The sequence below is a fragment of the Osmerus mordax genome, chromosome 10 (assembly GCF_038355195.1).
Source record: "Osmerus mordax isolate fOsmMor3 chromosome 10, fOsmMor3.pri, whole genome shotgun sequence".
In the NCBI taxonomy this organism is placed as follows: Eukaryota; Metazoa; Chordata; class Actinopteri; order Osmeriformes; family Osmeridae; genus Osmerus; species Osmerus mordax.
Window position 1 is genome coordinate 10059421 of NC_090059.1, and position 12990 is coordinate 10072410.

At 49.5% G+C, this 12990-nt stretch overlaps 2 protein-coding genes across 3 annotated transcripts in view; both read right to left on the reverse strand.

The window, feature by feature from the left end:
* Nucleotides 1-12990, reverse strand: part of LOC136950101 (inactive rhomboid protein 1-like) — a 170782-nt gene that overhangs the window by 67899 nt on the left and 89893 nt on the right.
* The window catches only part of afap1l2 (actin filament associated protein 1-like 2), a 32898-nt gene that overhangs the window by 795 nt on the left and 19113 nt on the right, over nucleotides 1-12990 (reverse strand). The window contains exons 5-18 of one of the 2 annotated variants that reach the window (XM_067244720.1): nucleotides 10131-10248; nucleotides 7149-7363; nucleotides 6631-6810; nucleotides 6372-6458; nucleotides 6129-6213; nucleotides 5685-5789; nucleotides 4973-5184; nucleotides 3562-3707; nucleotides 3135-3249; nucleotides 2449-2730; nucleotides 1357-1699; nucleotides 926-1099; nucleotides 493-677; nucleotides 71-211 (exon numbers count right to left, since the gene is read on the reverse strand). In XM_067244720.1, coding sequence (XP_067100821.1) covers nucleotides 71-211; nucleotides 493-677; nucleotides 926-1099; nucleotides 1357-1699; nucleotides 2449-2730; nucleotides 3135-3249; nucleotides 3562-3707; nucleotides 4973-5184; nucleotides 5685-5789; nucleotides 6129-6213; nucleotides 6372-6458; nucleotides 6631-6810; nucleotides 7149-7363; nucleotides 10131-10248 — 2388 coding nt within the window. Of the gene's footprint in view, nucleotides 1-70; nucleotides 212-492; nucleotides 678-925; nucleotides 1100-1356; nucleotides 1700-2448; nucleotides 2731-3134; nucleotides 3250-3561; nucleotides 3708-4972; nucleotides 5185-5684; nucleotides 5790-6128; nucleotides 6229-6371; nucleotides 6459-6630; nucleotides 6811-7148; nucleotides 7364-10130; nucleotides 10249-12990 lie in introns of both variants that reach the window. The other variant, XM_067244719.1, reaches the window with a different exon arrangement.

A 12990-nucleotide genomic window follows, 5' to 3' on the forward strand; every position in this document is an offset into this window, starting at 1 on the left:
ATGTGTGTGTGTGTTTTCACCCTCAGTGCAATGCGTTTGCGTGTGTGGGTGTATGTCGATGCCCTCTGACCTTAGCCTTCTCTAGGACGTTTCCTTTGCTTGAGGACATGACGGATGCAGGCCTGTTCTTCAGAGCCGTGGCAGAGTTGATTGGTGAGGACAAGTCTCCACTGTTGCTGGTTTGGGTGGTTGTCATAGATACTGCCTTTGGCTAGGAACATGTGAGAGGAAGGAGAATCAGACTAATGAATCATTGCTGTCATTGAATGTTACTTTGTTTCTGACAAATGTTTACCGTAAAGAAACCCCTAGACCTAACCCCTGCACAGTTATGTATATTGGATGTCATTTTATGACAAGATGAGTGGGTCAGATTCATGTGTTAGGATTTTCTGGTCTATCCAGCCAAGGAAATATGTGTACATTTACTCAGTATATCAATGTTAGAATAAAGCTATTATATTCTGTATTCTTTCCCAAAGTCATACTAACCGTAGGCGTGTCTTGGAGACTGTTCAAGGTGGTCCCTAGAGTGAAAGGCCCTGACTCCACCTTCCTCAGGTTCTCCTTCACCTCCATCAGCCTCAGCTCCACCTCCACCCTCCGGCGCTCAGCCTCCCGGCATGCCTCCTCCTTCTGCTTCAGACAGGCCTCCAGCGAGGCCTGCAGCCCTGGGTCTGAGACACACCACGGTCAGGGCTCAGTTAGCAGCTCAGATTGGTACTGTGATCGTGCTTGCAAAAGCAAGCCAAAGCACAAGCTTAAAGATGTCGTAAACAAGCGAAAACATAACATGTTGGTCTACAGGAATGGTCTTCAACCCTGGTCCTCAGGGCCCACTGTCCTGTATGTATTTCACTGCTGCGACACAGCCAATTGAAACGAGCGGTCGTCATCAGGCTTGGCCTTCGCTGGCGCACCGTACCTTGGCAGGTGCTGAGCTCCTCCTTGGTTCCCCTCCTCTGCTTCTTCAGGTGGGCCAGGCTGCTCCTCACCTCCTCCCTCTCGCGCTCCAGACCGTCTCGCTCGTCCGTGTAGCGCCGCAAGTCGGCCTCCGTCCGGTTCTTCCCCAGCTTGGCCTCTATGGCTCCAGGGTGACCTGCACACATCAGAGGCTCAGTCTCCATCCTCTAACGTTGCCGTCTCACGTCGTTTATAGCATTAGTGACTATGGTGATTGTCAGTGTTTTGATGGACAATCTCCATTCATAGAGGCAAACGGAAAGGGAATTCTGCACTTACAATCGATTGAAAGCGATGACTTTGTCAAGTATAATGTCAGCCTTGCTGACAGTGCTCTCTCTAATGCTATTCCTTGCATGAGGTCATTGTTGCACTTCTATTTCCCTTTCTCACCTGTTGACAGAGCCTTGATCTTGTCTCCGCTGCTGGTGCTCCTTCCTCTGGGGGGCTGGGGACTGTGTGGGGGAAGACTGGCTGTGCTCAGTCCCACCTGAGTCTTGGGGGTGTGTGTGCTGAGGGGAGCTGCACTGGAGACAGGAGGGGTCTTTGTTCCGGGGTTAGCCTTCCTCGGAGTGTCCTGGCTGGGGAAGGTGTTCTTCTGAGGCGGGGTATGGAGAGGGATGGGACTGGGGCACGGGGAACGGCTTTCTGGATCGCTTCTGCTGGTGGTAGCGGTGGGATTGGTGCCATTTTGGGTCAACGAAGGGCTAAGGTCTGATTGGCTATTTGATTCCACCTACAACCAATGAACATAGACTAAGTCAATATAATAATTACTAACTGTGATTTGATATGATGATCTAGGAAATTGTAGCATGTACAGTGTGTATATCCAACAAATGGACAATTAAGACTTTTTCAAGCCTTCACAGCTGCCATTCCTTCACGCGGGTTGAAGCAAAGACACTTAAACTGATAAATGGAGTTAGGCCTGAAACGGTTAACTAAAGTTCGGGAGGAAGGTGGCACACCAAGACTCCTCCTTCTCCAATCAAACTAATACGCATCAGCCCAGTAAAGCACGGAAGAATGCGACCAAACTCCCCTTGGTCAATTAAGAGTTCTGTATAAAGTATCTTCCATTCCTCTGGTCCCTGTGCTAGCATGTTGTTGTCACCCTCCCACCCTTCCCTTTCTTCTCTGCTTCTCCCTGTCATCTATCCAGGCTTCCCAGGGGATCTGCTTGAGCTGCTGCTCGGCCGTGACCCATTAGGACTCTCCGCCACACCCCGAGTCCATGCCCGGACACCAGGCCCGGCTCTGCTGCCGGCCTCCTCCACCATCGGGCTTGGCTCTGCTACCAGCTCTGCTTCAATAAAAGCTATCTATTCAATCTATGGTGTGATTACTGAACTTGTGAACAACCCTGTTTAAAACTTCTGAAAAAACATACACCTTACATCAGACACCTCTTATTTCAATACAGAATTATGATTATTTGGGGAATACAGCATTAGATACCGAATTCACCCATGTGGTACGCACATCCAAAGAACCAAGACGTTCCCTCTCACGCCTCACGGTGCTGAGGGGGTCCAGTGGGCCCTCGGCGTGGGCTGCTGTGGGACTGGACGAGTCTTTCAGAGGAGACGTCCTCCCACCGGACGTGTGCAGGAACGACCTCACCGGTATGAGATCCAGGTAAACCTGGTCGGCGGCTTCCTGCCCCGAGCCCAGCGCAGGCTTGACCTCCGGGCCGCACGGCTCCTCCTGACCACACACACCGCTGTCCTCCCGGCTCTCCAGGACACTGCTGTCCTCAGCGTCCTGTCACCACGGGAGAAGGACAACAGACACTGAGATGGAGCATGAGCATTTGCATGGCGGACCCTGGAATGAGGTACATGGTCTATTTGATACATAAAGTATACTATTTTATACTTATACTTGTGGGTAAGCATGTGAATATACAAAATCCAACAAGAATTGGGGGGCGCTGTTTCTCATATTTGAAATTCTTCATGATGTCACCCATTAGCTCGCATTGAATACAATTCGATTCCATTTAAGCATGCTCTTTTTCCACTTGGGTGAGAACATTATCAAGTCCCGTGAAAGAGGTTCGTCGACAATTCACGTTTGGCGTTTGTTTGAGGCTATAGCAGGTACATACTGTTGTTAGCTGTCCACCCACAGAGAGGTGTAGAGGCAGTGCGTGCTGAGGGGCTCACCTCTGGGTCGGCCTCTATAGAGGGCACATCGTCATACAGGTCGTCTGAGCCATGAGGGACGGAGGGAAGGCTGTCTATGTAGTTGTTGGGCTCAGAGAACCTCCTCTGCATCAGACTGTGGGGCACACACACACACACACACACACAAACAAGAAGCATGACACACACATTATACACACACAGACATATATACGCCCACACAGCACACACATGCGACACACGAATCACACACTGTCATTTCTGGTCTGGAGAATAGGTCCAGACCAATACATGAACACTTACAATGTGCAAATCCAGTCATGCATATTAGGTGTTGGTTGACACCCACACACATTCCAGACACACAGTTTAAGGCTCTTAGTAAAACACTCTTGAATAGGTCATCACACAAACACAGCTGGTGGACAGGTGGGGCTGTGTGGCTCACTATAAGGACGTCTTGGCTGCGTTGACGATGCTGGAGATCCTCTCTGAGTTGACGTAGTCGTAGGTGAGCTCCTCGGGGTCGGTCTTGGACCCTGTCTGGGACAGCAGGAGGCCCAGCCAGTGGCCCATGTCTGCTGATGACTTGGCCTGGGAGTGGAGGGAAAGGACAACTATGAATATGTACACAAAAGAATTGTTAGATTGTAGGTCAGTTGACATTATTTGTAGCTTTTATCCCTCAGCTACATTATACTGTAGTTATATTTTTTATGTAACAGTTAAATAATATAACTGTATAATATTGTGTTTAAACAATTAGAAAACATAATATGTTATTATACAATCATAAGTAATACAATCATGCATTTTAAATGTCTTGGACAAGCCAACAGGTGGCAGTCATGTCAAGGCCTCAGAGTTTCAGTGTCTGATTCCAGTGTGGATGAAGAAGAGTGAGGGACAGCATTGACGCAACAGAATTCACCCACGGTCTCAAAACAAACTCTGCTGACCTCCTCCCTGTTGACCTCCCTCCCTGCTTATCAATGTTTGTTTTCCTTTATCTCCGGGTCAGAGATATACAACATACAACGTTTTACTGGAAGTAAGCTATATATCTACCTTCCGTGTACGTTTACGGAAAGGATAGGAAACGTGTAATAGATTGGAAACATCTACTAGATTAGACAAAGGCTCGTATTGACAGGGTGGTACTTATAAAGCTTTATGAAAATGGGTGTTCCATTATATTCACAGAAACCCTGTACATTCCCACCCATCACAAACACTCACACACACATTACTCTGGGCTTAATCCCAGTTTGGACTGTTCGTCTGTGTGCAGCTGACTGGGGCTGGAGACTCTTGGGAGGAGCAGTGCACCATCAGCACAGTCTTAGTGTCAGGAATGCTAATATGTGGTTTCTGCCCAAGACACTAGCTGTGCTACACTACATGTTCTTCCCCACAACAACATTGGCCAATCCAAAGTAGTTCCCCACCCTTTCCTCCGGGAAAAGGCTGATCTGAGCTCAGATGTATGCTCTGAGGCAAGTATGAAAAGAGGCCTGGGGTTAGTCAGGATCATGAACTAGTGCGTGTGTGTGTCAGTATGTGTGTTTTTGTCCTAGTGAGTACTTTAAAGCAGAAAGAGGGACCTTAAGTGTGAAGTGGGCAATTATCTGACACTTTTATGTGCTTTGAGTCATTAAACAACGTCAGAACACACAAAGAACTTTCACTTTCAAGGAAAGGAAAAGTGCTAGAGAAGGCTAAGATCAGAGGACATAAACACAGACACACACACACACAAACTACACACAGAGATGCATTACACAGGGTAAACACACACACAGTGGGTTGTAATCCCAGGCATGTTACACAAAGTCCTCCAGCCACCTCCATCATCCTACCTCCAGAGTGGCCAGCTGCGCTCCGTCGTTCTCGATCCTGAAGGAGTAGAGGTGTTCAGGGCTGGGGTCTGGAACCACCATGCACCCCTCCAGGGGAACCGGTTGCTGGGCCACCTTGGTCTTGCCCTTGTCCTGGTAGAGCCACAGCTGTCCGTTCCTGATCAGACACCAGCGGCTACGCCAGTGGCTGTTTACCAACACGTTGAGGTAACCTGGGAGGGATGGAGGGAAGGAGAGATGGGGAGGAGGTGGGAGGAAAGGGGGGAGGGATGGGGAGGTGAGATGGGGAGGAGGTGGGAGGAAAGGGGGGAGGGATGGGGAGGTGAGATGGGGAGGAGGTGGGAGGAAAGGGGGGAGGGATGGGGAGGTGAGATGGGGAGGAGGTGGGAGGAAAGGGGGGAGGGATGGGGAGGTGAGATGGGGAGGAGGTGGGAGGAAAGGGGGGAGGGATGGAGAGGTGAGATGGAGGGTGAAAGAGAGAGGAACCGAATGAGGGAATAGAAAGTGTTGGATAAAGGATCAGAACCAGATAGAAGAGGGAGTATAAATAGATTCCACATGAACCTTTCTGATGTTGACCATGTCTGGCTTGTGATAAGGTGAAAGACAGACAGAAATAAAGAGAGACAGATGGAGAGAAACAGACGGAGAGAGACAGACGGAGAGAGACAGACGGAGAGAGACAGACGGAGAGAAACAGGCGTTCTTGTACCTGAGGTGTCAACACATTTCTCTGATATCTCTAATGACAGGGGTTTCTTCTTGCCCATGTTCATGAGGTTGCTGAACTTCAGCCCTGCTCCGTACTTCTTCTTCACTGTAGACGAGGAAAGGAACAAGATAATAGATCTAGGAATAGATATCTAACTAGCTATGTCAGTGCCTGATGAAACTGGTTGACTAATGGCAATTAAATGTAAATACACCAAGCTGAAGAACACAGAGAGAACTATTTGACTTTAAACGACCTGGATAAGTACTTTTACTGCGTCACATAACGTTTCTGTATGTGGACCGTATGGGCTGTCACCAGCTGTCATAACACGCTGACACGTCGCTTCTAGAACGCAGTCGATTTAGGGAAGCTGCTGATGGCGTGCTGTGAGTGGACGTGAAACCCTGACGTCCGGGGTAACAGCTGAGAGAGCCGTCTCACCGTCTTTGTTCTCCGGGACCTCTGCATGGCTGTCGGTGCTGCTGCCGCTCTCTGACATCACAGAGTACCTCTCGCTCTGCTCCACCTGGGAAGGCAGCGTCTGTGGTGTTACCAAGGATACCAGGTGGTGTTACAGTGGTGCCACGCTGCAGAGGCGGGCAGAGGTTATTCGTGGGTGAGCGGTAGAGCGGGTGTGTCTCTGGGGTGACCACGGCATGACAACATGCTCATCGTCGCGTTCACCTTAGTGCAGATCAGCCGTGGGGAGTCGGAGACCTGGTGCTGGGCATCCTGGCCCTCTGCTGGCCTGGGGCTGATCTCCAGAATCACCTGGAGGAGGAACGGAACACCGTTAAGACGAGGGACTGGGGTAAACGTTCTTCTATCATTCCATCTAGCCATCCATCTACCCATCTATAATTCTATCCATCCATCCATCATTCCATCCATCCATCCATGTGTCAGTGGTCTCCAAACCCTCCTGCTCTCTCTCCCCGCTCACCTTGAGCCACTGCTCTGCCTGCTCCTTGCTCTGCAGGCCCAGGACGAGGGTCTCCCCTCCCATGGGGATCACTTTCAGCTTGTGCTCCTTCTTCTTGGGCAGCTTCTCCTTGTAGACCACGGTGCAGCCCAGCAGACTGACGTCCAGCAGGGGGGTCTGGTCTTTGGAGCTCTTGTAGCACTGAGGGGTGCAGCACACACGGAGACACGATCATGGATACCTGATGACAAAACCCTGGGCTTTCTTCTTCTTCCCTTACTGTGTGACCTTTGTCCAAGTCGGATTGTACGGTTATGGATTTATTCTCTATACAGTATATTTGTGGTTCAATTTCCACACAAAAAAGTAACAGCTGTAGAATATTTATCAACAAATGAACAGTACCAGCCTAACATGGATCAAATGTGTGTAAGTATAAGTGCACACTGCAGTGCATTCGATATGCTACATCTCGATGCGCTGCCCTACATTTGCCCCTTGTTTTCATTACAAACATTAGAAACACGTCCTCCACCCACCATGAGGCGATGTTCTCGGATGACACACAGCTGTTTGGCCCACTGGCCCAGCCACTTCTTCCTCCAGAGGAAGGCGCAGATCCTGGCGTCCTTCATCAGCTCGATGGACGCCTCCGTGGACGGCCACTGGTGCTGTGCGGACAGCGTCGACTTCCCCTTGGTCACTTCCTCCTCGTCGTAGGACTCGTACGAGCTGCTCACCGCCTCGCCGTCGTCTGGGGAGAGGAGGAAGGAGTCAGAGCTGACCGGAGGAAGAGAAGGAGGAACGTGAGGGTGACCGAGGGGATTGAAATGGATGGGTTTTTGGTATTCCTGGTGAACGAGCGGTGAGCTGGCTAGAGAGTTCATTTGGAGGAGAAGTGATGAAGAGATGAGGAGAGAGTGAAGGGATCCTGCTTGGTGGAATGTGTGAGGAGCATTCACCGGGATGCACAGAACCTCTCAGGACCCGGACAGGAGAACGTGCTGATCGTGCAGGCAGGCAGGCACTCCCACTCAACGTCTCTCTCTCTCTCTCTCTCTCTCTCTCTCTCTCTCTCTCTCTCTCTCTCTCTCTCTCCTCTCTCCGTCTCACGCACGCGTGCCAACGTTCCAACACGAACCTTGCAGACTTGTACACATGCACACGTAAACACGGAGACACCTACACACACACACACACACACACACACACAGACACATGCGTGTGCACAGTAATAGGAGATGCATGCCTGTACCCCGTGTGATCACAGCATAGACCACACTGTCTGAGCTCTCTACCCGGGTCCACGCCTCTGAGAGCAGGCGGAAACAACCCATGTTGTCTACACGGTGATGAGACGAGAGGGCAAGACCAAGGAGAGGAGCGGAGAGAAAGAGGGGAAGGAGAGAAAGATGAGAAAAATCTTTGATGTGCAGTCGTTCAGGTGATAATACAAACCTGTATTTAGGCTCAAAGTACAGACTCTAAAAAGAGAAGAGTGCAGGCCAACTAATGATTAATCACTCGACCCATCTCTGCTTGGTTTGCGCTAATCAGAGTAAATGCTTTAATATCGAGTCATAGGGTAATAGGTTTGTTTGTGAAGAACACACTCTGAGCTCCAATGTTCCATTAGACCTCTGACCTATGTACTCATAAACACTCATGTGTTTACTCATAAACACTCACAAACACACTAACCCAGACTACGTTAGTAAACGTAAGACTGTTCTAAAAGATACGTTTTGATGGTGGCAGTAGTGCCATGACTAAAAATGTCTAGTTGATTGTGACTTGTTTTGAACTAGAACAGGTAGCTACATGTAACGACACGTGATAGAAGTGTCTCATGTTTGTAGGTTGTATTTCTCCATTGTGGTCAAAAAGCTATGAAGCCATTCTCAAGGACAAAGGATAACGGATTTGAAAAAGCCAATGGCCTGTCTAACCAAATGTATTCACACGCCAATTCCCCTCTACCCACAAACACCCACAGAGAAAACTGCTTTTCACAGTTCTCTTTTTATCGGCCAATAGACGTCTGAATCTACCGGATAGTTTCATTTATTTTTCATGGCCCAGTCCCCTACTTCGTTTTTTCAAGTGAACGGTTTGTCTAGAATTGTGGAAGGATTTCATTTGAGTGCTGCTAGCAATGTCTGTTGATTCTTAACTCTTTAGACTTCATTTGTTCTAACAACAGCTCTCAAACACGGTCTTATCCTCCCGCCTCAAAGAAAACGTGGAGCGTTTATTCCTCATTTCAATGTTATCCTGTTCGTCACTTTGTATGTGTTTCCCGTCTTTCCCCTCTCCTCCCACGGATCACCTCAGCCCTCCACAATCTCCCGCTCCCCCGGGCCGTGGTCATCGTTTCTCCTCTGGGCCAGAGGAGCAGCTACAGAAGAACAAAGCACAGCCCTGTTCTCTTCTTCTGCCCTCTCTTCCTCGTCATCCACTTCTGTATCCGTGTCCATGTCTCTCGCTCTCTCTCTCTCTCTCTCGCTCTATCTCTCATTTCTGTCTCAGTCCGTCTCCTCCCTCTGTCTCTCTCTCTTTCGGACTATCTTGCTCTCTCTCTTCCTCTCTCCCACACAGTTGTTGTTCTGCGTGCCCCCGTCTCTTGCCATCTTGCTCTCCGTCTATCTTGAGGACTGATCCCAAAAAACAGCCCAAGTTATGAATAAATGGCTTCCTTTGACCACAAGACAGAGAGAGAGAGAGAGAGAGAGAGAGAGAGACAGAGAGAGAGAGAGGCCGGAGTCAACAACCAATCAGGCTGTCAGAATGTCAGGAGAGTCACTTCCCCTCCAAACAGACTCCACGTTTGGCACGTGTCCATCATCTTCCCACTTGCATGAAGTGAATCTTTCTTCCGGAGGTCTCAATCCAGTTTCATACTTACACGATACCACTAACACACTATTCCTAATATGGTGCACTGTTACACATACCTCTTGTTGATCGTCTATACAGTATGACCACATTTACAAAAAAAGGAAACATTTGTTTTCGTCATCAGAGTTGACGGTAATCTCGGAGAGAGGGAGACAGGGAGACAGGGTGACAGGGTGACAGGGTGACAGGGAGACAGGGTGACAGGGAGACAGGGAGACAGGGTGACAGGGAGACAGGGAGACAGGGAGACAGAGAGACAGGGAGACATAGAGACAGGGAGACAGGGTGACAGGGAGACAGGGTGACAGGGAGACAGGGAGACAGAGAGACAGGGAGACATAGAGACAGGGAGACAGGGTGACAGGGAGACAGGGAGACAGGGTGACAGGGAGACAGAGAGACAGGGAGACATAGAGACAGGGTGACAGGGAGACAGGGAGACAGGGAGACAGGGTGACAGGGAGACAGGGAGACAGGGAGACAGGGTGACAGGGAGACAGGGAGACAGGGAGACAGGGTGACAGGGAGACAGGGAGACAGGGAGACAGGATGACAGGGTGACAGGGAGACAGGGAGACAGGATGACAGGGAGACAGGGTGACAGACAGGCAGAAGCTGCTTACCGTTGTTGGTGGAGTCATAAGGCTGGGCCTCCTCATAGTACCCTTCCTCCAGGCAGGCTGGGGCCGGGGTCACAGGCAGGGCAACAGGCAGGGGAAAGGGCTCCCTCCCTACCACACCCTGATGGAGAGAGAGAAGAAAGAGAGAGAGACGGTGAGACAGAGGAAAGACGGGGGAGAAAGACGCGAGGGAGGAGAGTGGATTGAAATAGTGAGGAGACCGGTGGGAAGAGAGAGGGGGGGGGTGAGGAGGAGGAGATGAAAGTAAAAGGGGAAGGAGGGAGAAAAGTAGGCTATTGGAAGGAAAGAGATTGAGAGGGGATGTATATGGAAAGGAGTAGAGCAGATGACAGAGAGATAGAGATAAGGAGAGGTGATGGAAGCACGTGCATGAGTCATACTGTACAACAAAGCTCTTTGTTCTCTCCCGCTCTGTACAGTATTGTATCTATGTCACTGTACATCAAGCAATTAAACACACACATTCAAGGACCACATCCACATACTCCCAGTCCCCTTACTGTATACTTTACACTAAAGACAAACATCATCCAACTTGGGGGCTTAGACCTATTGGCCAATCCAGCTGTCACTCAAGGTGGTCTCCTATTGCTCACTCAAAGGGGAATTCCACGTGTAACCAATCCTGCTCTGACCTCACCCTTTGGACCGGGATGGGAATTCCACACGTTTGCTTTTTTGGGGAGGGGGTTACACACACACACAGGCACACACACACACAGTGTGTGTGTCTGGGTGGGCTCAGCCCCCGGTGGCTTTCCCCAAATCAATCAGCCTGGTTTTACCCACGTTCCCCTGGGGTCCACTTGTCTACTGTTCCCTCTCTAACAACATCCCGCAGGCAGAGCTGTCTACCGCGTCTCCCCACAACGTCTGCTGTTACAGCCACACGCACGCACGCACGCAGTCACACACACGCACACAGTCACACACACACACACACAGTCACATGCACACACACAGTCACATGCACACACACATACACCGGGCAGAGTTCTCTGTGTGCTCAGGCCAGATGTAAAGAATGTTACACTGTGGCCTCTTTTTTTTCTTGAAACAGACAATAATAGATGATGAAAGGAAATGTAAGATGTGAGTGTACAGTTTGAATTTATTGTGATGTCTTTTCACCTTTTCATACATTTAAAGTACAAACTTTTTAAGCAGGTGCTGATCAGACGCCACCAGAAAAACATCATGTTTCTTTTCTATTAAATCAATTCAAGAATTTGACAAATAACAACAACAAAAAACATTGAACATTACATCAATTCTAACGAACTTGCTGGGATTTCCATGGTTTTCAAAGTATTCCCAGAATATATTTAATCTCATTGAACAAACCTTCTGCTAACTCAGAACAGATGTCATGAGCTGTCATAACATCTGATGTCATCGTTTAATCCCGATACAGTCTTGGTGACATGTGGTGTAGTCGGCGTTCCACCACAAAGGAGAACAACATCGTAAATCACTTGATGTAAACCTCAGTCACCTGACAGTTAGACTCCTTCGGTCACATGCCTTTGAGCTCCGTGCGATGATGCACAGCCAATGGAGTATTTGGGGATTTACGTATATCATGCTGTACTTAGGCATGATTTTTTGTTTGTTCACTATTTTGAAGTGATTCTACAAGGTTTGTTCGACTTCACCAGCCTACTCAAATAACATTTTCTTATGAAACTACACACTTGCATCGAGACACACTGTCTATAACACCTCTGGTTTACTAGTCAGAGGGAACTTCTATTGAATTCATGTGAAGACACGACAGTGTGTTTTATCTTGTTATCCGTGTTTGAGATCACAACATTCTCAGTGTCTCGCCCCTGGCTTTGGCTTTGAGGTGCTGGAAGGCTGAAGCGAAGGGAGTGAACTGACGAGCTAGTCTACACCCCCAGACACAGACGATGATGGAGAGAGAGAGAAAAGGGGGAAGCGCGAGACACAGGAGAGAGAGAGAGACAGAGGGAGAGAGGGGAAGAGACAGGAGAGAGAGGGAGAGACAGAGAAAGAGAGGGAGGAAGGAAGGATGTTCAGTGTCAGAGCTAAATAATTTGAGGGTCTGACTGTCACTGGCAGCACAGGGGATGGATGGAAGGGGTGGAGGGGTGGAGCGGTGGGGGGTGGAGCGGTGGGGGGTGGAGCGGTGGGGGGGGGGCGTGGGGGAGTAGAGAGCTGACAGAGAAACTATGTGAGAACAGAGCGGCTACGAAGAAAAAAGGGCAAAGACACAGTCCTGAGCAAGGAGGGTTTGGTGGGAAACTCATGAGATGACCTGATATCTACTGTGGGTGACGTTGGGACAGCTCTCCTTCTCATTGGATGACATGTCTATCACACGCCCAACAGTGCACTGTGATAAAAAGGCAGAACATCTGTCAGTGATTAAATCTAAAAGGCCAAGCATTCCAGGGCAGCCCCCTCTCCTCTCCCTCTCTCCTCTTCTCTCTCCTCTTCTCTCTCCCCCTCAAACTCGCTATGTCTGTTCTTCTAGTCAGGGCCAGAAGGCAGCATGGTGGAGCATACTAGAGCGCAGCTGGCCTGATAACAGACAGAAAGAGGGACGGATAGAGAGCGAGAGATCCATACAATAGTATGCATGTTCTTTGTGCATATGCTCGGTGTGAGAAGGCGTTGTGTGTCTCTAACTCTGCCTCTTCCTCCAAAGCCTCTAACTCTGCCTCTTCCTCCATAGCCTCTGCCTCTGCCTTTCTCAGCATGTGTACTCCCCTTACACTCATCTCAATACCAGCAACAGCTCCCACTTCACATGGCAACCGGGACCCCCATTCCCTCACCCGCTCGACTCATCACCACGGAAACACCAGGCCATGGA